This window comes from Scyliorhinus canicula, chromosome 10 (assembly GCF_902713615.1).
Source record: "Scyliorhinus canicula chromosome 10, sScyCan1.1, whole genome shotgun sequence".
In the NCBI taxonomy this organism is placed as follows: Eukaryota; Metazoa; Chordata; class Chondrichthyes; order Carcharhiniformes; family Scyliorhinidae; genus Scyliorhinus; species Scyliorhinus canicula.
In genome coordinates this window covers 191,382,455-191,403,208 of record NC_052155.1, presented here as the reverse complement: position 1 = coordinate 191,403,208, position 20,754 = coordinate 191,382,455, and the positions used below count along the sequence as shown (strand labels likewise).

Below are 20,754 nucleotides of genomic sequence, written 5' to 3'. Positions count from 1 at the left end.
ACATCTTACCTTAGATGAGGAGACCAGTAGTGTAAACAACACTCCAGTTGTAGTCTCACCAGTGCCCTGTTCAACTTTTAGATTCAGTTCTCCTCACAATAAAGAATAACATAGAACAGTACAGCACAGAACAGGCCCTTCAGCCCTCGCTGTTGTGCTGAGCATTGTCCGAAACCAAGATCAAGCTATCCCACTCCCTGTCATTCTGGTGTGCTCCATGTGCCTATCCAATAACCGCTTGAAAGTTCCTAAAGTGTCCGACTCCACTATCACAGCAGGCAGTCCATTCCACACCCTAACCACACTCTGAGTAAAGAACCTACCTCGGATATCCCTCCCTAATAACATTTTATTAGCTTTCCTAATTACTTGCTGAATCTGTGTACTAGATTTTTTCATACATTCCGACACCATCTAAGAATCTCACACCATTTGGATAATAAGCTTCTTTTTTATTCTTCCCACCAAAATGGACAATTTCCCATTTTCCCATATTATACTCAATTTTCCAGATTTTCGACCACTCATTTAACCTATCAATGCCCCTTTGTAGACTCTTCTGAAATTTACTTTCCTACCTTTGTGTTGTCAGAAAGTTTAGCAACCATCCCTTCAGTCCCTTCATCCAAGTTATTAATATAAATTGTAAAAAGTTGAGGCCCCAGCACTGATACCTGTGGCACACCACTCGTCACATTCCGACAACCAGAAAAAGACCCAGTTATGCCAACTCTGTTTCCCGTTAGCTAGCTGCGCCAATATTACCACAACACCATTTTATTTTCAGCAATACTCTCTGTCTCTTTGCTGGGTCCCTCCTTTCCCCTAACCCACTCACCACCTACCTCCCCATCCCCGCTCCATGCGGCATCCCATGCCTGCTTAAGAGTGAAGGAGACAAAGTGATCACTCCACCACAGTATGGATGCACTGAATTGAGACTGTGAGACAGGACATCCCTCCTGGCCATGTCATGATCGAGGAGGATGTGCAGGGAGATATCACTTGGGTGCAGGACCTTCACCACTCCTTTTTAATAGGTAAATGCTGACAGTAGGTCAGGGCACCTTTTAAATACGTCACCCAGATATGACAGCAGGATGCTTCGTATCAACCTTACACACCATGAAAGATGGTGCAAAACACCTGAATGCATAATAAGCTCGTGGCCGGTAAATATGCTGTGGCTTCCTGTCGGTCACTGCAGTGAAAAATGCTCCCTGTCCTTGCCCCTGCCACAGTCTCAAATATGAGAATTTGCCATTAGGCATTCTGCACATACTGCTGGATATGATATCAATTGCCTTGGTTAAATTATAGAAGGAAAATCTACATTTACAGACATCCTAGGTGCAACCTATGGCCAGAAATCCAACTGGACTAGCCAAATAAATGCCAAAGCTATTAGAGCAGGCCTGATGCTGGATATTCTGTGATTAATAGCTCACCGTCTGACTCTCCAAATCTCTCCACACCCTACAAGACAACATTGTGTTGAAATACTCTTCCCTTTCTCGGTTGGATGCAGTTAAAGTAAGACTCAAAAAGCCGGACGGCATCCAAGATAAAGCAATCCACTTGATTGGTCTTATGTCCCCCTCTGGTGTACCCTGGCTACGTAATATCTGCAATACAGCAACTTACCAAGTATTCTTCAACAGAACCGCCCAAACCCATAACTTCCATCAATTAGAAGGATAAGGGATCCAAGCTTCTGGGAACATCATACCCTCAAATTATATGCCATCCAGACTTGGAACTGTACTACCATTCTTTAATCATTGCTAGGTCAAATTCCTGGAACATGACAGTATAGAAAGAAAGCCTTCCACATGGACTGCATTGGTTCAAGAAGGAAATGAAATGAAAAATGAAAATCGCTTATTGTCACGAGTAGGCTTCAGTGAAGTTACTGTGAAAAGCCCCTAGTCGCCACATTCCGGCGCCTGTTCGGGGAGGCAGCTCACCACCACCTTCTCAAGTGAAATTCGGGATGGGAAGAAAGTGCTGGCTGTGTGAGTGACTCCCACATTCCAAGAATTAATTTAACAAATGCATCATAATCTCATGTAATTGAAAAACAACACCCATATGATTCCCTCTCTACCATTTTGTATTTGTTTGTAAGATATGGACATTGCTGGCAAGGGCAGCATTTAATGCTCATCCAAAATTTATCTTGGAAAGTGTGCTCACCCATTTTATTTCCAAAGAATAATTGAACTGTAGCAATCCATGTGATGTTGGTACTGCTAGAGTGCTGTTCAGTCGGGAGTTCCAGAATTTTGTAGTGCGAGGTCTGCGTATTATTTGAACTCAAACTCAATTTAGTTCATTTGAGACTTTAACCAAAAATAGCAACTGCAGCCAGTCCAGTGAAGTAATTCAGGAAACTTTACTTAAGTTATGAATTTATACTTAACAAAAAAGGGCAGTGAATTGATGACATACTACAGCTCTTGCTTTCCAGTTTGGCTTCGGGACACTCAGCTTCATTTCTCTCCTCGTAACCTCTGTGGGTCTTTTGCTCCCTTCTTCACTTTCAAACTTGGTGCACATCTTGCTCACTGAAAGCTGCTGTGTATTAACCCTTTCTAAGCTACAACCCACTGTGTGATCAATCTGTGATTGGTCTAGGCGGGCATGTGTCAATTACTGGTGGGACCATCACTCTCGTTAAAGTTTGCTTTTTGCTAAGATGTTTTATGGTATCTTCTTCGCTCATTTGTTTGGGGTAAGAGGATGTATGCTATCTTATCCTCATGACTCGTGCCTTGAGCATTTCATCTTGGGATTTTCTTAATTGGGGCAAGCTCCTCATTAAATTAAATCCTTATCAGTGACTGTTTTAGAGGCCCTGTCCTTCACTCTGTGGGTGTTGGGGTTTTAAATGAGTCACTTCAATGTCTGAACAAAGACTAAAGTGGTAAAGTTACTTACAACTTAAATCTGTGTATATATAGTACAGAATACTAAAGTACTAATACGAAAAGTTACAATGCACGTTGTTCTTAAAGTTAAACAGAATGAATATACAATATAGCAATAGTCACTGTGTAAATGTGATGTTCTAAAGCGGTCTCCTTATACATTTAGTCAATACCTATTGTTGAATAATAATGATGTAAGGAATTGCACAATTACAACTAATCACATACTAAGTTTAACTCTAATAGAACGTTAAAGGTAATTGCTTCTTCTGAAAACCTATGAGGCTAAACTAATGTAAAGAACATCTGCTGTTGTACTTCCTTCTCTTGCACCCATAAGTTCCAGCTAGCCGTTTTGCTGATAACAAATGTGAGCTGCCCATTCAACCTTCAAGGCAACCCGCTCCTGCAGTAATTTACAACAAGGCCCTCTTCAGGCCATATCTGAGATTAGCTCTCCATAGTTAGCTTTATTCTGTCTAAAATCCCAAGATGCAACATGCTATAAAGTGAAGCTAAGAATAGACACATGCTAAAACGCACCACAGGTTTAATCAGTATCATAAAATAGTATGTTGATATATTATTATACTACACTGAAACTATTCATGTGACATCAAATTACCTATAGAAGTATTTAATGCTTTATATAGGATTAGCTAAGGACAAATAAAGCAGGGGGAGAGGGAACATTAGACATTTTTGAAGTCATTGCAAAGCCCAGAAAAATTGATGAGAGTTTTCAGTGAGCAAACCTGTAGGAGGCTGGCCAACAAAGAGGATTTTGAAGAAGAGGCAAGAGGGATTGTAGACAGTTGGCTTTCAGTTTCTTTACTATCACTGTTAAAGTCAAGATTGTCTAATCATCTCAAACATCAAAGTTCTGTAACAGTCGATAGATGTCGAAATGGTGGTAAAAAGATATCTTACTGATTCTCATAATAAATCAATTTATTAATTAGCGTAACTTTGAGGAAATCGTGCAAACAATGTCGAGTGGTGTTTGTGATATACTGTTATTATCTGAAGAAGGCGAAACGAAAGATTTTGAGCATGAATTTGATGTGCAAGAAGCCGAAATGGTCAAAACAAATGATGAAGACAGGTATGAGCTGTTCAATAGTTATAAACACTTAGAAATGTATTTGGCTAACTACAAATATTGTTCATTACTAGCATCCTCCCATAAATTATTGATTTCAAAGGATTTTATCATGCACATTGTATTAAAATATTACAGTGATAAAACTATTCAAATTCTCAGAGTAAATTAATTAACCAAAAGTACTAAAATAAATGCTTCAAAGTGCAATATTAACTATGAGAAACAATTTGAGTTATCTGTTTCTATCTTTCCTTCTTCTATTCTCTCGTCCCATTCCTTCTCAAAATTATATTTAAAGCTTTATTTTTATGTTTTTTCTATTTAATCTAATTGCTATAACTTTTAAATCTCCCTGTAAAATGGTTTAAAATATCTTTTCACAAACTTTATTATCAACACAGTATTAAACTATCTTTACATTTCAGAAATGTAGCTTACAATTACCAATTAAACAATGCTTAACAATAAAATGAACAGGACTTCCGGTTGCGACCATGCTTGGCTAGGTCGCACGTTCGGCAGCTCCCGCCAAGAACGGACTTTTGGGCCCTTTTGAGGAGCCCCAGGGGCACTTGTACAACGGTTCCCAGTGTGGGAAGGTGATAGTAAGGTTCTCCCAGCACTGTATGGAGTGGACCAGGAGAGAAGCGATCAAAAAAGTGGTTTTGGAGCAGAGGAGAGAGCGGGGAGGAAAAGCAGGATGGCGGCGGGTGGAGATCAAGCAGCGTGGGCGCAGTGGTCACGGGAGAAGCAGGAGTTCCTCAAAAACTGCTTTTCGGAGCTGAGAGCAGAAATGCTGGTGCCAATGAAGGCGTCGATAGAAAAGCTGGTGGAGACCCAGAATGCCCAAGGGGCGGTGATTCGAGAGGTGCGGCAGAAGGCCTCAGGGAACAAGGACGAGATTTTGGCCCTGGCGGTGAAAGTGGAGGCGCACGAGGCGTTACACAAGAAGTGGCAGGAGAAGTTTGAGGACCTGGAAAACAGGTCGAGGAGGAAGAACCTTCGGATTCTCAGTCTCCCTGAAGGAGTGGAGGGGTCTGACGCTGGGACATATGTAGTTACAATGCTCAACACGCTGATGGGCGCGGGAGCTTTCCCGAGGCCCCTGGAGCTGGATGTGGCTCATCGAGTCCTGGCAAGTAGGCCCAAAGCCAATGAGCCGCCAAGGGCTGTAGTGGTGAGGTTCCACCGCTTTATGGACAGGGAGTGCGCCCTGAGATGGGCGAAGAAAGAACGGAGCAGCAGGTGGGAGAATAATGAGATCCGTATCTACCAGGACTGGTGTGCGGAGGTGGCCAAGAAGAGGGCTGATTTTAATCGGGCCAAGGCGGTTCTTCATCGGAAGGGGGTGAAGTTTGGAATGCTGCAGCCAGCGCGATTGTGGGTTACGTTTCAGGACCGTCACCATTATTTTGAGACGCCAGATGAGGCGTGGACCTTTATTCAGACTGAAAAGTTGGACTCGAACTGAGGGTTTGTTGTGGGAGGATGTTTACTGTATTGTGGGGGTGTTCTTCTGGTTTTGGGTTGGGAAGAGGGGACATGGGAAGGGATGAGTGGATATGATGTGGGGGCTGTGTGAGTGTGGGCGCCGGTATTGTAGGGGCAGGTCCCCGCTGATGAAGGGGGGGCTGGAGGCCCGGGGTCGGGGAGCTGGGGTGAGGTCGCAGGAAAAGGAACTGCGCCATTGGGGGCAGGGCTGGCTCGGAGGGGGAGCGCCGGCTTTTTCCCGCGCTAAGGAAGGGTGGGGCGAGGCCTGGGGGGAAGAGCGGTGCTGGAGGAGAGCGCATATTGATCGGCAGGGGGCGATGGGAGGATTCCCACACTGGGGGGGTCGTTGGAATGGTGGGAGGGGCTGGGGTCAGCAGGAGTCAGCTGACTTACGGGAGCATAATGGGGGGAGTGGAATGGCTGGACGGTGATCTGGCTGGGGGGTGGGGGGGGGACTGGGTTGCTGCTGTATTGGCCAAAGGGGAGCTGGAGGTAGAAGAGGGAGTCGGGGCGGGGGTCTGCCGCCTGGGGGACTGGAGGGTGCGGGAGGCGCGGGCACGTGGCTGGAGATGGGGGGTGTGGTGGGGGCGAGTAGCCCCCTGATCCGGCTGATAACATGGAATGTGAGGGGCCTGAATGGGCCGGTCAAGTGGGCCCGGGTATTCGCGCACTTAAAGGGACTGAAGGAAGACGTGGTCATGCTTCAGGAGACACACTTGAAGGTGGCAGATCAGGTCAGGCTGAGAAAGGGATGAGTAGGGCATGTCTTTCATTCGGGACTGGATGCGAAGAACAGAGGAGTTGCGATACTGGTGGGGAAGCGAGTGTCGTTTGAGGCGATGAATATTGTGGCGGATAATGGAGGTTGATACGTGATGGTGAGTGGTAGGCTGCATGGGACGCGGGTGGTACTGGTGAACGTTTATGCCCCGAATTGGGATGATGCTGGATTTATGAAACTTATGTTGAGTTGGATCCAGGATCTGGAGGCAGGGAGCTTGATAATGGAGGGGGGGGGGGGGGACTTCAATACGGTGCTGGACCCAGCACTGGACCGTTCCAGGTCCAGGACGGGTAAGAGGCCGGCTGCGGCCAAGGTGCTCGGGGCTTATGGACCAGATTTGGGGGGGGGGGGGGGGGGGGGGGGGGGGGGGATCCGTGGAGGTTTGCCAGGCCGGTGCCCAGAGAATTTTCTTTTTTCTCCCACGTCCATAAATCCTATTCCCGGATAGATTTCTTTATAATGAGTAGGGCATTAATCCCGAAGGTGGAGGGAACGGAATATTCGGCTATAGCCATCTCGGACCACACCCCGCATTGGGTGGAGCTGGAGTTGGGGGAGGAGAGGGACCAGCGCCCGTTATGGCGCCTCAATGTGGGACTGTTGGCAGATGAGGAGGTGTGCGGGAGGATCCGGGAGTGTATTCAAAGATACATGGAGGCCAACGATAATGGGGAGTTGCAGGTGGGGGTAGTCTGGGAGGCTTTGAATACGGTGGTTAGGGGAGAGCTAATTTCCATTAAAGCCCATAGGGAAAAGAGAGAGAGGAGGGAGAGGGAGAGATTGGTGGGGGAGATATTAAGGGTGGACAGGAGATGTGCAGAGGTCCCTGGGGAGGGGCTGCTTAGGGAGCGACGAAACCACCAAATGGAATTTGATCTATTTACCACGGGAAAAGCAGAGGTGCAGTGGAGTAAAATACAGGGGGCGGCATATCGGTATGGGGAGAAGGCGAGCCGGATGCTGGCATATCAGCTGCGTAAGAGGGAGGCAGCGAGGGAGATTGGTGGAATTAGAGATAGAGAGGGGAATACGGTGCGGAGTGCGGTGAGAATAAACAAGGTATTTAGGGACTTCTATGGGGATCTGTATAGGTCTGAGCCCCCGGAGGGGGGGGAGGGGCTGCGGTGATTCTTGGATCAACTGAGGTTCCCGAGGGTGGAGGAGGAGCAGGTGGCTGGTTTGGGGGCACTGATTGGGCTGGAGGAGCTGGTTAAGGGATTGGGGAGCATGCAGGCGGGGAAGGCTCCGGGACCGGACGGGTTCCCGGTTGAATTTTACAGAAAGTATGTGGACCTGCTGGGCCCGTTGCTGATGAGAACTTTTAATGAGGCGAGGGAGGAGGGGACCCTGCCCCCGACAATGTCCCGGGCACTGATCCCGCTGATTTTGAAGCGGGACAAGAATCCATTGCAATGTGGATCGTATAGGCCGATTTCGCTCCTCAATGTAGACGCGAAGGTTCTGGCTATGAGAATTGAGGACTGTGTCCTGAGGGTGATCCACGAGGACCAGACGGGGTTTGTGAAGGGCAGGCAGTTAAACACGAATGTGCAGAGGCTCCTCAATGTGATCATGATGCCCTCATGAAGCAGAGGGGGAAGCGGAGGTAGTGACGGCCATGGACGCGGAGAAGGCCTTCGATCGGGTGGAATGGGAGTATCTCTGGGAAGTGCTCAGGAGGTTTGGGTTCGGAGAAGGGTTCATAAGGTGAGTCAGGCTGTTATATAGGGCCCCAGTGGCGAGTGTGGCTATGAACCGGCGGAGGTTGGAGTACTTTAAGTTGTACCGCGGGACGAGGCAGGGGTGTCCCTTATCCCCCTTGTTGTTTGCACTGGCAATTGAGCCACTGGCCATGGCACTGAGGGAGTTTAAGAACTGGAGGGGATTGGTCCGGGGGGGGGGGGGGGGGGGGGGGGGACACCGGGTGTCGTTATATGCTGATGACCTGCTGTTATATGTTGCAGACCCAGTGGAGAGGATGGTGGAGGTGATGCGGATCCTTGGGGAGTTTAGGGACTTTTCGGGTTATAAGCTCAACATGGGGAAGAATTAGCTCTTTGTGGTGCACGCGGGGGACCAGGGAAGGGGGATAGATGAGCCACCGCTGAAGACAGTGGGGAGGAGCTTTCGATACCTGGGGATCCAGGTAGCTAGGAGCTGGGGGGCCTGCATAAGCTCAATTTGGCATTTTTGGTGAAACAGATGGAGGAGGATTTCAAGAGATGGGATTTGCTGCCACTCTCCCTGGCGGGTAGGGTGCAGTCGGTCAAGATGACGGTCCTCCAGAGGTTCCTGTTTGTGTTCCAGTGCCTGCCCATCCTAATCCCCAAGGCTTTTTTTAAATGGGTAAGCAGGAGCATATGGGATTCGTATGGTCGAATAAGACCCCGAGGGTGAAGAGGGTGTTTTTGGAGCGTAGCAGGGACAGAGGGGGACTGGCACTGCCGAATCTATGTGGCTATTATTGTGCAGCTAATGTAACGATGATCCGGAAGTGGGTAATGAAGGGAGAGGATGCGGCGTGCAAGAGGCCAGATGTGGCGTCTTGTGTGGGTAGAAGTCTGAGGGCGCTGGTGACGGCACCGTTGCCGCTCCCACCAACAAGGTACACCACGAGTCCGGTAGTGGCGGCGACTCTGAAGATCTGGGGGCAGTGGAGGCGACATAGCGATGAGGTGGGGGCCTCGGTCTGGTCCCCGATATGAGAGAACCACAGGTTCGTTCCGGGTAGGGTGGCTGGGGGGTTTCTGAGCTGGCAGCGGGCAGGGAATAAAAGAATGGGGGACCTGTTCACTGATGGGACTTCTGTGAGCCTAGGGACGCTAGAGGAGAAATTTGGGTTACCTCCCGGGAATGCTTTTAGGTACATGCAAGTGAGGGCGTTTGTGAGACAGCAGGTGAGGGAATTTCCACTGCTCCCAGCACGAAGGATTCAGGACCGGGTGATTTCAGGCGTATGGGTTGGAGAAGGCAAGGTCTCTGCGATCTATGAGGAACTGCAGGAAGTGGAGGAGGCCTCGGTGGAGGAGTTAAAGGGCAAGTGGGAGGAGGAGCTCGGGGAGGAGCTGGATGAGGATCTGTGGGCTGATGCCCTGAGTAGGGTTAATTCCTCCTCCTCTCGCGCCAGGCTCAGCCTAATACAGTTTAAAGTTGTTCATAGCGCGCATATGACAGGGGCGAAGATGAATAGGTTTTTTGGGGTGGAGGACAGGTGTGCGAGGTGCTCGGGGAGCCCAGCAAATCACGCCCATATGTTTTGGACGTGCCCGGCGCTGGAGGGGTTCTGGAGGGGTTTCGCGAGGACTGTGTCAAAAATGGTGAACACCCGGGTCAAGCCAAGCAGGGGGATAGCATTATTTGGGGTATCGGACGAGCCGGGAGTGCAGGAGCCGAAAGAAGCCGGTGTTCTGGCCTTTGCGTCCCTGGTAGCCCGGCGGAGGTTCCTATTAATGTGGAGGGATGCAAAGTCCCCAAGCGTGGAAGCTTGGATCAATGATATGGCAGGATTCATCAAGCTGGAAAGGATAAAGTTTGCCTTGCGAGGGTCTGGGCAAGGGTTCTCCAGGCGGTGGCAACCGTTCCTAGACTTTCTCGCGAAACATTAGATGGAAGCCAACAGCAGCAGCAACCCGGGGGGGGGGGGGGGGGGGGGGGGGGTGGTTTTTCTTTTTTGTTTAGATTTGAGTGGGGCGTTTTCCTTACTGCCGTGTTTATTTGTTAAATGGGGGTTATTGTATTTTGTTGGAATCCCATGTATAATTTTAGCTTGTTTTGTGCTTTATTCTTCTTTCTGTTTGGAGTGTTTTGTTGAAAATTTGAATAAATATATTTTTTTTAAAAACAACAAAATGAAATACTTTAACGCCTAACTGACACCTCATTTATCTCCAATCAAGCAAACCCCATCACAGGTCAAAAATACTTTTAAATAGAGTTAGCAAGTACAGGATTACTTGCTGTTCTGGATAGAAAGTGTAGCCATCTGAGATGGCCGCTTACAACAAGAAACATGGACAGCCGCAAAGCATAACGGGAAAAATGGACAATGTAAGGTTCAGGCAGGCTCAGAGCCTGAATGTATATTTGTGAGCGAAGAATCCAGACAGCATCGAAACCCCCAACTGATTAGCATTTTGATGGCCCAGCTCCGTAAGACAAAAGACTGATACTTGAGCAACCAACACACTCCCTGCACTCAGGAAGCATCAACAACAGGGTCAATGACCGCTTAGGACAGGCCCGGCCATCAAGGCACCCGCCCCTTTGGCTCAAATTAAATCCAGTGATCAAGAACTGCCCAATTAATTGGGTCCAAACCAAGGACCGCACAAAAGAGCGCAAAACTCCCCAAGGATAAAGAGAGAAACCGCCATCTGTTCGATCGCTCGTGGACCTGGCACTCCGGCAACATCCACCTCCAGTTGCAACACCACCAGAAGCAAGTTCAAGTTCAACGCCCGCTACCAGACGGATGAGCCCAGGTGAGCAGCAGTTACTTCTCCAGACCCAGTAGATCCAGATTCTGACCTAAACCGGGTGCCTGAAGTTAAGTACAGGTTGTCATAGTTGATAGGTATAGTTTAACTAGTAGTGTTTATGTTGCATGATAATTGTGTGTGCAAATAAAGTACCCTTGAACTTGAACTAACTAACTGGTGTTTGGCTCTTTGATCGATACCCGGTTGAACCTTGTAGTGGTATCAGTTGATATCTGGCGACTCTGATAATATTGATATCCAAAGTAAGAAGGGCAACCTTATTGACTGCCATATTTATAGCAGGTAAAAAGGCAACAAAAGTTATTTGAAAGACTGCTTGAAGAGAGAGAGAGATCCTTTCAGTAAACAGCCTGCAGAACCCGAATCTGACTGCCTTCTGCATAACCTGTTCAGCACACAACTTCCAGAAACTAAAGAACAGACCTACCTCTTCTCATTGCTTATATCATCTTTATTCCATTCTATTCTCATGACTTAGAACATAGAACATAGAACGATACAGCGCAGTACAGGCCCTTCGGCCCACGATGTTGCAACGACATGGGAAGTCAAAAACTAAAGGCCATCTAACCTACACTATGCCATTATCATCCATATGCTTAGCCAATAAACTTTTAAATGCCCTCAATGTTGGCGAGTTCACTACTGTTGCAGGTAGGGCATTCCACGGCCTCACCACTCTTTGCATAAAAAACCTACATCTGACGTCTGTCCTATATCTATTACCCCTCAATTTAAGGCTATGTCCCCTCGTGCTAGCCACCTCCATCCGCGGGAGAAGGCTCTCACTGTCCACCCTATCTAACCCTCTGATCATTTTGTATGCCTCTATTAAGTCACCTCTTAACCTTCTTCTCTCTAACGAAAACAACCTCAAGTCCATCAGCCTTTCCTCATAAGATTTTCCCTCCATACCAGGCAACATCCTGGTAAATCTCCTCTGCACCCGTTCCAAAGCTTCCATGTCCTTCCTATAATGAGGCGACCAGAACTGTACGCAATACTCCAAATGCGGCCGTACCAGAGTTTTGTACAGCTGCAACATGACCTCATAGCTCCGGCACTCAATTCCTCTACCAATAAAGGCCAACACACCATAGGCCTTACTTACTTAAATTTAAACACAATGGGCGCGATTCTCCGCAAATCCGGCGTGCCGTGAAGGCTGGCGTGAAACTGGCCGTGTTTCACGTCAGCCTCGGAGCTCCGTCCCGGGACCCGATTCTCCCCCCCGGGCGGGGCTAGTATCGGGGCCCGGGGAATCATGGCGATGCGGAGTTAGCGAACGTCGCTAACTCCGCCCGCCAAGAGTCACGGCGGCTGACGCGCACGATGGCGTCAGCCGCGCATGCGCGGGTTGTACGGCTCCAACCCGCGCATGCGAGGATGACGTCATCACGCAGACGCATCAGACCTGCACATGCGCGGGCCGTCATGCCCCTCAGCCGCCCCGCGGACTGATCCTGCGGGGCGGCGGAAGAACAAATAGTGCGCGGTATTCGGACCCGCTGCCCGCGATCGGTGCCCATCGATCGCAGGCCCATTCCACCCTTGGCACAGCCGTGGTACGGCCATGCCAATCGGTGCCATGGTTGTCCGGGACGGGCATTTTGCGGCCGTTTTCACGAATGCTGAAAGCAGGTGTGATCGCGGCCGTGAAAACGGCCGTAAACTCCGCGGTATTCGGCCCATCGGCCTGCGGAGAATCGCTGTTCGCCGTAAAAAACGTCGAGCAGCGATTCGTGTCGGGGGGCGGCCGGAGGGGGGGGAGAATAGCGGGAGGCCGTGAAAATTGTCGGGAAAGCCCTCCCGCTATTCTCCGACCCGTCGTGGGCTGCGGAGAATCGCGCCCAATGGCTTGGATTCTCTTCCCCGCAACGCTGGAAATGCTAATCACGATCCTCCAGAGAATCGAGTGTCCAGACAAAGTCAAGGTTTGTGCCCGCCGCCCATTTGAACACTGTGCTCCGGTCCCTCGCTGGTGGCGATAACGAGGTTTGCGCCCTGCAGTGGCAGCTGTATGCAAAACCCACATTTACATTGATTTACATTTCAGTAGCGCATTCGACCCAGTGTCCTTCGGGCCTCTGTGACGCTCTACCCCTCTCAGGCAGAAGTCACACCGGCATGGTTTACTACAGGTATTAACAGGTGGGGACTGGGCACTGTGGCTGCTGAAAGGGAGAGAGAAGGTAAGTAAATTTCTAAAATCTGTTAAGAATTGCGCTGTTTGCCCGGGCGGCACGTGGCGCAGTGGTTAGCACTGGGACTGCGACGATGAGGACCCGGGTTTGAATCCCGGCTCTGGGTCACTGTCCGTGTGAAGTTTGCACATTCTCCCCGTGTCTGCGTGGGTTTTAACCCCACAACCCAAAGATGTGCAGGTTAGGTGGATTGGCCACGCTAAATTGCCCCTTAATTGGAAATAAATAAATAAATAATTGGGTACTCTAAATTTATAAAACAAAAAGAATTGTGGTGCTTGCTGGGAATGGCTGCTGAGGCTGGGGGAGTAGAGGGGAGTAACTTGGTGACTGCTCTGTAGACTGGGCTGTCCCCCTTGGAATTGGGGTAGAAAGGTTTAGACCGCCATTGCTGCAGTATTGTTTTAAATGCACCCACTTGATAGAAGTTGCAAGCTCCTGGCTGCTCACTCTGCAGACTGCTCATTGTGTCCTGTAAATGTTCACAGAGGCCTTCGGTGGCGGCCATGGAGTGAGTGGTCCCACATTTGGCAGCTCCCGCTCAAGGTGGATTTTTTGAACCTTTTCTCCGTTTATTGGGTGGAGGTTTGGATGAAAATGGGTGCAGGAGTGATTGGAGAAATCGAGACTACACTGGTAGGGCTCTGGATGGATCCAAGGACCAGAAGTGAGTCGAAAAGAAGGAAGCTGTTGGAGCAGGAGAATTGTAGTGTGGCTGCACCATTTCATGGACAAGGAAATGGCTTTGCAATGGGCAAGGCAGACAAGGAGGTACATCTGGGAGTGGAACGAACTGTGCATGTACCAGGACCTGGGCGCAGAACTGTCGAAGAGGAGGGCCAGGTTTAATCGGTCAAAGCTGCCCTGTTTAGAAGGGGGTGAAGTTCGGGATGTTGTACCCGATCCGCCTCTGGTGACCTTCCAGAACCAGGAACATTATTTTGGAATGCCAGAGGAGGCGACGAAATTTCTGAGGGACAATGGACTGGCAGGAGAAGGAGGACATTGAACTTTGGAAGAGGTGTGAACGGCACTTGGGGGATCTCCCAAGCTATCGGAGGCCCTGGGTGGTTGGGCACCGGGCAGGGTGGCACCCTGGAATTGCTGGTTCCACCTGGGCACCTTGGCACTGCTAGCCTGGGACCCTAGTACTGTCAGCCTGGCACCCTGGCAGTGCCGCTTAGGTGCCAGCCTATTCTGTCAGGCTATTTTGTATCTGGTGAAGTGTAATGAAGACGTTTTAATAAACAGTCTCAGAGTAATAGATCTCCTAGGAAACAGTGACCATAACATCTTAAAATTTAACATTCAGGTTGAGAGTGAGAAACTTGGGTCAGAGACAGCTGTGCTAAACTTAAGTAATGATAATTACAAAGGAATGAGGGCAGAGATAGACAGTGGGCTGGGAAAGGAGTTGGAAAAGATACCAAAGAGAAAATGCTGGAAAATCTCAGCAGGTCTGGCAGCACCTGTAGGGAGAGAAAAGAGCTAACGTTTCAAGTCCAAAGAGTCATTGGACTAGAAACGTTAGCTATTTTCTCTCCCTACAGATGCTGCCAGACCTGTTGAGATTTTTCAGCATTTTCTCTTTGGTTTCATATTCCAGCATCCGCAGTAATTTTCTTTTATAGAAGAAAAGATGGTTGGTCAGCAATGGTAGACCTTTATGAAAATAGTTCATGACTTAAAACAAAGATATATCCCAGTGAGGAAGAAGGATTCTCGGAAGGGGATTAATCCACCATGGTTAACCAAGGAAGTGAAGGATAGTGTTAAACTGAAAGAAAAAACATATAATGTGGCAAAAGATTAGTGGTAAATCAGGGGATTGGGAAAGTTTTAAACACCAAGAAAAGATGAATAAAAAATAAATAAAGAAGGAAAAAATAAACTATGACGGTAAACTAGCAAATAATATAAAATGGACTGAAAGAGCATCTTTAAATAAATAAAAAGGAAGAGAGAGGCCAAAGTAAACATTGGCCCTTGGAGAATGAAACTGGTGAAATGATAATGGGGAATCAAGAAATGGCAAAGGAGTTAAACAAATGCTTTGCATCAGCCTTCACAGTGGAAGACACTAATAACATCCCAAAAATATTAAATCATCAAGAGTCAAGGGCGGGGGTGGGGTGAGGGGCTCGTGGGGAGAAAGTAAATAACTATCTCTTGATCAAGGGTGGATCAGGGGCCGCCTGCACTTGGATAGGCGGGACAGCCGCCAATGCGGTGGTTGCAGAGGTCGGCAGGATTGCTGGTAGATCGGTGGCCTCGTGGTAGGGCACGCCCGGAGGAAACATTGTGTGAGGCGGGACATCATGGTTAGGTGGCGGGCGTGGAACCCTGCGCAGCGCCCGTCTGTTGCATCGTAGGAAGGAGCCACCAGCCATGCGGACGAGGAACGATCTCGGGGCCAAATGCTTGACCACGGACCAGCCGCCGTCAGGCAACTGCACACGAACACGATCAGTTGGGACCAGCTCGAGGAGATCCGTGGCATGAGCATTGTATGCTGATTTCTTTTGGGCCCGAGACTGCTGCATCTTTTGTATGACCATGAGGTGGTCAAGGTCTGGGACATGGATGGCTGGAACCGTGGTTGGCAGACTGCGGCATGAGCATCTGCGCTGGAGACAACCCAGTGGACAGCGGGGTTGCTCTGTATGCCAGAAGCACCAGGTTGAAGTCGGAGCCTGAGTCTGCAGCCTTGCATAGTAATCTCTTGACGATATGGACCCCTTTTTCGGCCTTCCCGTTTGACTGCGGGTAGTGGGGGCTGGAGGTTACGTGACGTAAGTTGTATAGTCAGGCAAAATCAGACCATTCCTGGCTGTAAAAACAGGGACCGTTGTGACTCATCACCGTGAGCGGTATCCCATGCCTGGCAAACGTTTCTTTGCATGCTTTAATCATTTACTTCAATGAGAGGTCGGACAGTTTCACCACTTCTGGGTAATTGGAGAAGTAGTCGACCAGGAGGACTTAGTCACGTCCCTTGGCATAGAAAAGGTCGACACTGACTTTGGACCATATGGAGGTCACTGGCTGAAATTTCTGACATGTAGGGAAGTTGAGGACCGTGTTGGCAACGTCCTGGCTGATGCCCGGCCAATAGAGCTCTGCGTCGACATTTCTCGACCCCCCGGTGACCCTAATGGAGTTGGCCGAGCACCATGATTCGCATGCTGTGCTGAATCACGTCCTATCGAGCTTCATGAGGATGCCGTCCACCACTGTCAGGTTGTCCTTGACGTTGTAAAACTGGGGACACTGTCCCTTCTACCAGCCATTTGTGAGGTGCTGCATCACACGCTGCAGCAGACAGTTTGGCCGTTTCCTCACGAATTTGGATGACCCTCTCATCAGAGGCCGGAAGGTTGGAGGCACACAATTGCACCTGCGCGTGGATTTGGCAGAAAAAGTCAGTTTGTTCACACGGTGTGGTGATAGACCTGGAAAGGGCATCTGCAACAATAAGTTCTTTGCCTGGCATGTAGATAAGTTAAAAGTCGTAGCGGCATAGCTTGTGAAGGATTCATTGTAACCGAGGCGTCATGTCATTTAATTCCTTCTGGATTATGTGGGCTAATAGCCTGTGTTCCGTCTCAACCGTGAATTTTGGGAGGCCATACACATAGTCGTGAAACTTGTCGATTCCCGTTAGGAGGCCCAGGCATTCCTTCTCAATCTGAGCGTACCGTTTGCTCAGTGGGCGTCATGGCTCTGGAGGCATACGCAACTGGGGCCCAGGAGGAGGAGTCATCCCGTTGGAGGAGCACTGCCCCAATACCGTCCTGGCTCGCGTCAGTGGATATTTTGGTCTCCTTGGTAGGGTCGAAGAACGCCAGCACCGGGGCTGTGGTGAGCTTTGCCCTCAGCTCACGCCATTCTTTCTCATGAACGGGCAGCCACTGGAATTCCATCGGCTTTTTGACGAGATGCGGAGGGCTGTGGTGTGGGATGCCATGTTGGGAATGAACTTCCCGAGGAAGGTGACCATCCCTAGAAAGCGGAGGACCGCCTTCTTGTCCTCTGGGGTCTTCATAGCATTGATTGCCGAAACCTTGTCAGCATCTGGCCGCACGCCTTGCTGCGAGATGTGGCCACCAAGGAATTTGATTTCTGATTGACCGAAGTTGCACTTGGCCCTGTTGAGTTGGAGACCATGCTCACGGATTCTGTGGAATACCTGCTTGAGGCGATCGATGTGTTCTTGAGGAGTTGTGGACCAGATTATGACATCGTCAACATACACTCGCACCCCCTCGATACCCTCCATCATCTGTTTCATGATGCAGTGAAATACTTCTAAGGCAGAGATGATGCCAAAAGGCATCCGGTTGTAGCAGTAGTAACGGAACGGGTTATTAAATGTGCACAGTTTGCGACTGGATGCTTCCAGCTGTATTTGCCAGAACCCCTTTGTTCCAGCTTCGTAAAGGATTTGGCATGAGCCATCTCGCTGGTCAACTTTCTCGTTTTGGTATCGGGTAATGTTCCCTCATGATGTTGAGGGTTAGATCCTTGGGGTCGATGCAGATTCGATGCTCCCCTGACGGCTTCTTGACGCAGACCATGGAGCTGACCCAGTCCGTGGGTTCTGTGACCTTTGATATGATGCCTTGGGCCTGGAGGTCCTGTAATTGCAGCTTGAGGCTGTCCTTGAGTGGTGCCAGCACCCAACGTGGTGCGTGAATCACAGGGGTGGCGTTCGGTTTGAGCAGGATTTTGTATCGAATGAGTGTGCCCAGTCCGTTGATCACGCTGTGGTACTGCGTGATGATGTCATCAATTTCAGCCTGGAAGTTTTCATCAGGTGAGGCCATCGCCTGTGAGGATGACATGGTGTGGACTCGCTGAACCAGGTTCAGGAGTTTGCAGGCCCAAGCACCGAACGGGGATGCTCTGTCAGGTCCCACGATCTCAAATCGCAGTGTTGCTTTAAATGACTTATTGGAAACTTTGAGTTGGCACGAGCCACTGGCAGCTATGGCATTGCCATTGTAGTCAAGGAGCTGGCCCTGATGTGGGAGTACTGGTTGTTAACATGCTCGTGGAGAACGCACGTTTCAATGGCGAAGGTGAGGGTGAGCCGCTTGACTGGCAGCTATGGCATTGCCATTGTAGTCAAGGAGCTGGTAGGCCGGTGGAAGAACGCTTGGTCTGACGCGGATGGTGTTGAGATCGGATTTCGAGATGAGGTTCGCCGATGCACCGGTGTCCAGTTTGAACCGGATGTGAGCCTTGTTGACTGTGAGGACAGCACACCACTCGTCATCGGGATCCACGCTGAGGATCGGGAGGTGCTTCACTATCTTGGAGAAAGGCAGCGCATGCTTCGTAATGATGCCCACCCGGTATGGGGATTTGAGGCACTCAGCATCAGGATCTGTTGCGCTGTCGGGGTCGGAGTCTGGCATGGCCTGCTGTATTGAACGGACGCTTCTGTGCAGTGGCTGGAATCGCTGGATGCTGGCAGTGGAGGAGATCTGCAAAGGGCTGTGTAGTGGCCAAGCTTGCCACACTGTAGACACCGTCGTGATTTTGCCGGACAATGCCGCTTTAAATGGGCGGAGCCACAATTCGGATATGTCATGACGCCAACATCAGCGCGTTCCGTGCGTCATCGCGCATGCGCAGTGCGGTAGAACGATGTACGCACCTGTGCAGTCTGGTCGTCGGTTTCACCGTCCCCTTAGTCGTGGCGCGCATACGCAGGGGCCTGAGAAAAGCGCGCAAAATGGCCACTCTCGTCGATACTTAGGCCCTGCATTTGTGCGATGGCCTGCACCCGTTCCGCCTCGTGGGAGGTTAGCCTTGCTGTTTCTGCCGCCCTGATGTGGGAGTACCGATTGTTAGCATGTTCATGGAGAACGCACGTTTCGATGGCGATGGTGAGGGTGAGCTGCTTGACTTTTAGGAGCTGCTGACGAAGGGAATCGGAGTGGACCCCGAAAACAATCTGATCCCAGATCATGGAATCAGTTGTCGAGTCATAGTTACATGATTGCGCGAGGATGCGGAGATGGGTCAAAAAGAATTGAAAAGGTTCATCCTTACCCTGAAGCCTGTGCTGGAAAACATACTGTTCAAAGCTCTCATTCACCTCAATGTTGCAGTGGCTGTCGAACATAGAACATAGAACAGTACAGCACAGAACAGGCCCTTCGGCCCTCGATGTTGTGCCGAGCAATGATCACCCTACTCAAACCCACGTATCCGCCCTATACCCATAACCCAGCAACACCCCCCCCCCACTTAACCTTACTTTTAGGACACTACGGGCAATTTAGCATGGCCAATCCACCTAACCCGCACATCTTTGGACTGTGGGAGGAAACCGGAGCACCCGGAGGAAACCCACGCACACACGGGGAGGACGTGCAGACTCCGCACAGACAGTGACCCAGCCGGGAACCTAACCTGGGACCCTGGAGCTGTGAAGCATTTATGCTAACCACCATGCTACCGTGCTGCCCTTGTAGTCAAGGAAACGTGTGTTCTCCACGAACATGCTAACAATCGGTACTCCCACATCAGCAGGACCGTTTTAAGTTTCGTCTTGTCTTCGCCTTCAGCGAATATAAGGGAGTTGTAGATATGGATGGCATGGTCCCTGGCTGTGGAGAGGAATAGTGCGATCTTCCTGGCATCCGATGCAGCCTCAAGGTCGGTGGCTTCGAGATAGAGTTGGAACTTTTGTTTGAAGATCTTCCAATTTGCACCGAGGTTGCCAGCGATGTGGAGCTGGGGAGGAGGGCAGACGTTTTACATGTCACCGGATGGCTGTTTGCTGGTTAATGCTGATTCACTCAAGGTAGGTCCGTCAATTTTCAGCATCATTCACTGGTGCCATGATGTGTTGGGCAGGCTGGGTCGATGTGGACTGCACTTGATGCAGTGTAGCAAGAGACAGACCGCCAACACTTGATAAGATGCAACACGCTTTTATTTAACTTCTAAACTATTATACATGTTCAACTCTGGGTTGACACTATGCTTACTTGACTGGGGACCTGATAATAGCCTAACCAGACTTACGAGTTACCACATGGTGTTTGCACTGGCTAGCACACAAGCTCATGCCCTCTGGCTTTATAGTGGTCGTGTCCTGTCTGGTGATTGGCTGCTGTGTTCTGTGTGCTGACTGGCCATCCTGGGTGTCAATCACTGCCTGTCTGCACTCCATCATATACATAGATGTATATTATGACATCCTGCAGTAACCTTTTTGATCATTGCTTCTAATATATTGCCGATTACAGCTTTTCAGCTAATTGACATGTAGTTACCTGCTTTTCCCTTTTTGACTAAAGGAGTTACATTCAATGGGTTGGATTCTCCGATCCCCGACGCCGAAATCGTGATGACGACAAAATCGGCGGTGCCGCTTTCGCGATGCTCTTCCCCCTGAAAAGCGGCGTACTCGAGGAGTACCGCACGCTGTATCCACGGCGTGGTCTCACCCGTCGGGAACTCTGTGTGGTGGCTGCGGACTCAGTCCAGCACCGCCACAGTCGGGGGAGGGCCGATCTGCGGGCGGGGGGGCTTTATTCGGGGTTGGGGGCACTTGGGGGGGGGGGGGGGGGGGGTCGGCCCGAGGGGTGTGAGCCGGCCGAAGTGGGGGACTATTTTTGCGGTCCGGGTCCGCGAATGTGTCTGCCATGAAGCACGGCACGGTTGCTGCAGGATGCCACCGTGCGCATGCGCGGCCACGGTCCGGCAATGCTCCGGGCCCTAT

The 20,754-nt window shown here is 50.0% G+C and overlaps 1 protein-coding gene across 1 annotated transcript in view; it reads left to right on the top strand.

Moving 5' to 3' along the window:
• LOC119972875 (thioredoxin domain-containing protein 3-like) overlaps positions 1-20,754 on the top strand; it is a 224,582-nt gene that overhangs the window by 78,390 nt on the left and 125,438 nt on the right. The window contains exon 10 of the mRNA XM_038810402.1: positions 3,893-4,035. Coding sequence (XP_038666330.1) covers positions 3,893-4,035 — 143 coding nt within the window. The remainder of the gene's footprint in view (positions 1-3,892; positions 4,036-20,754) is intronic.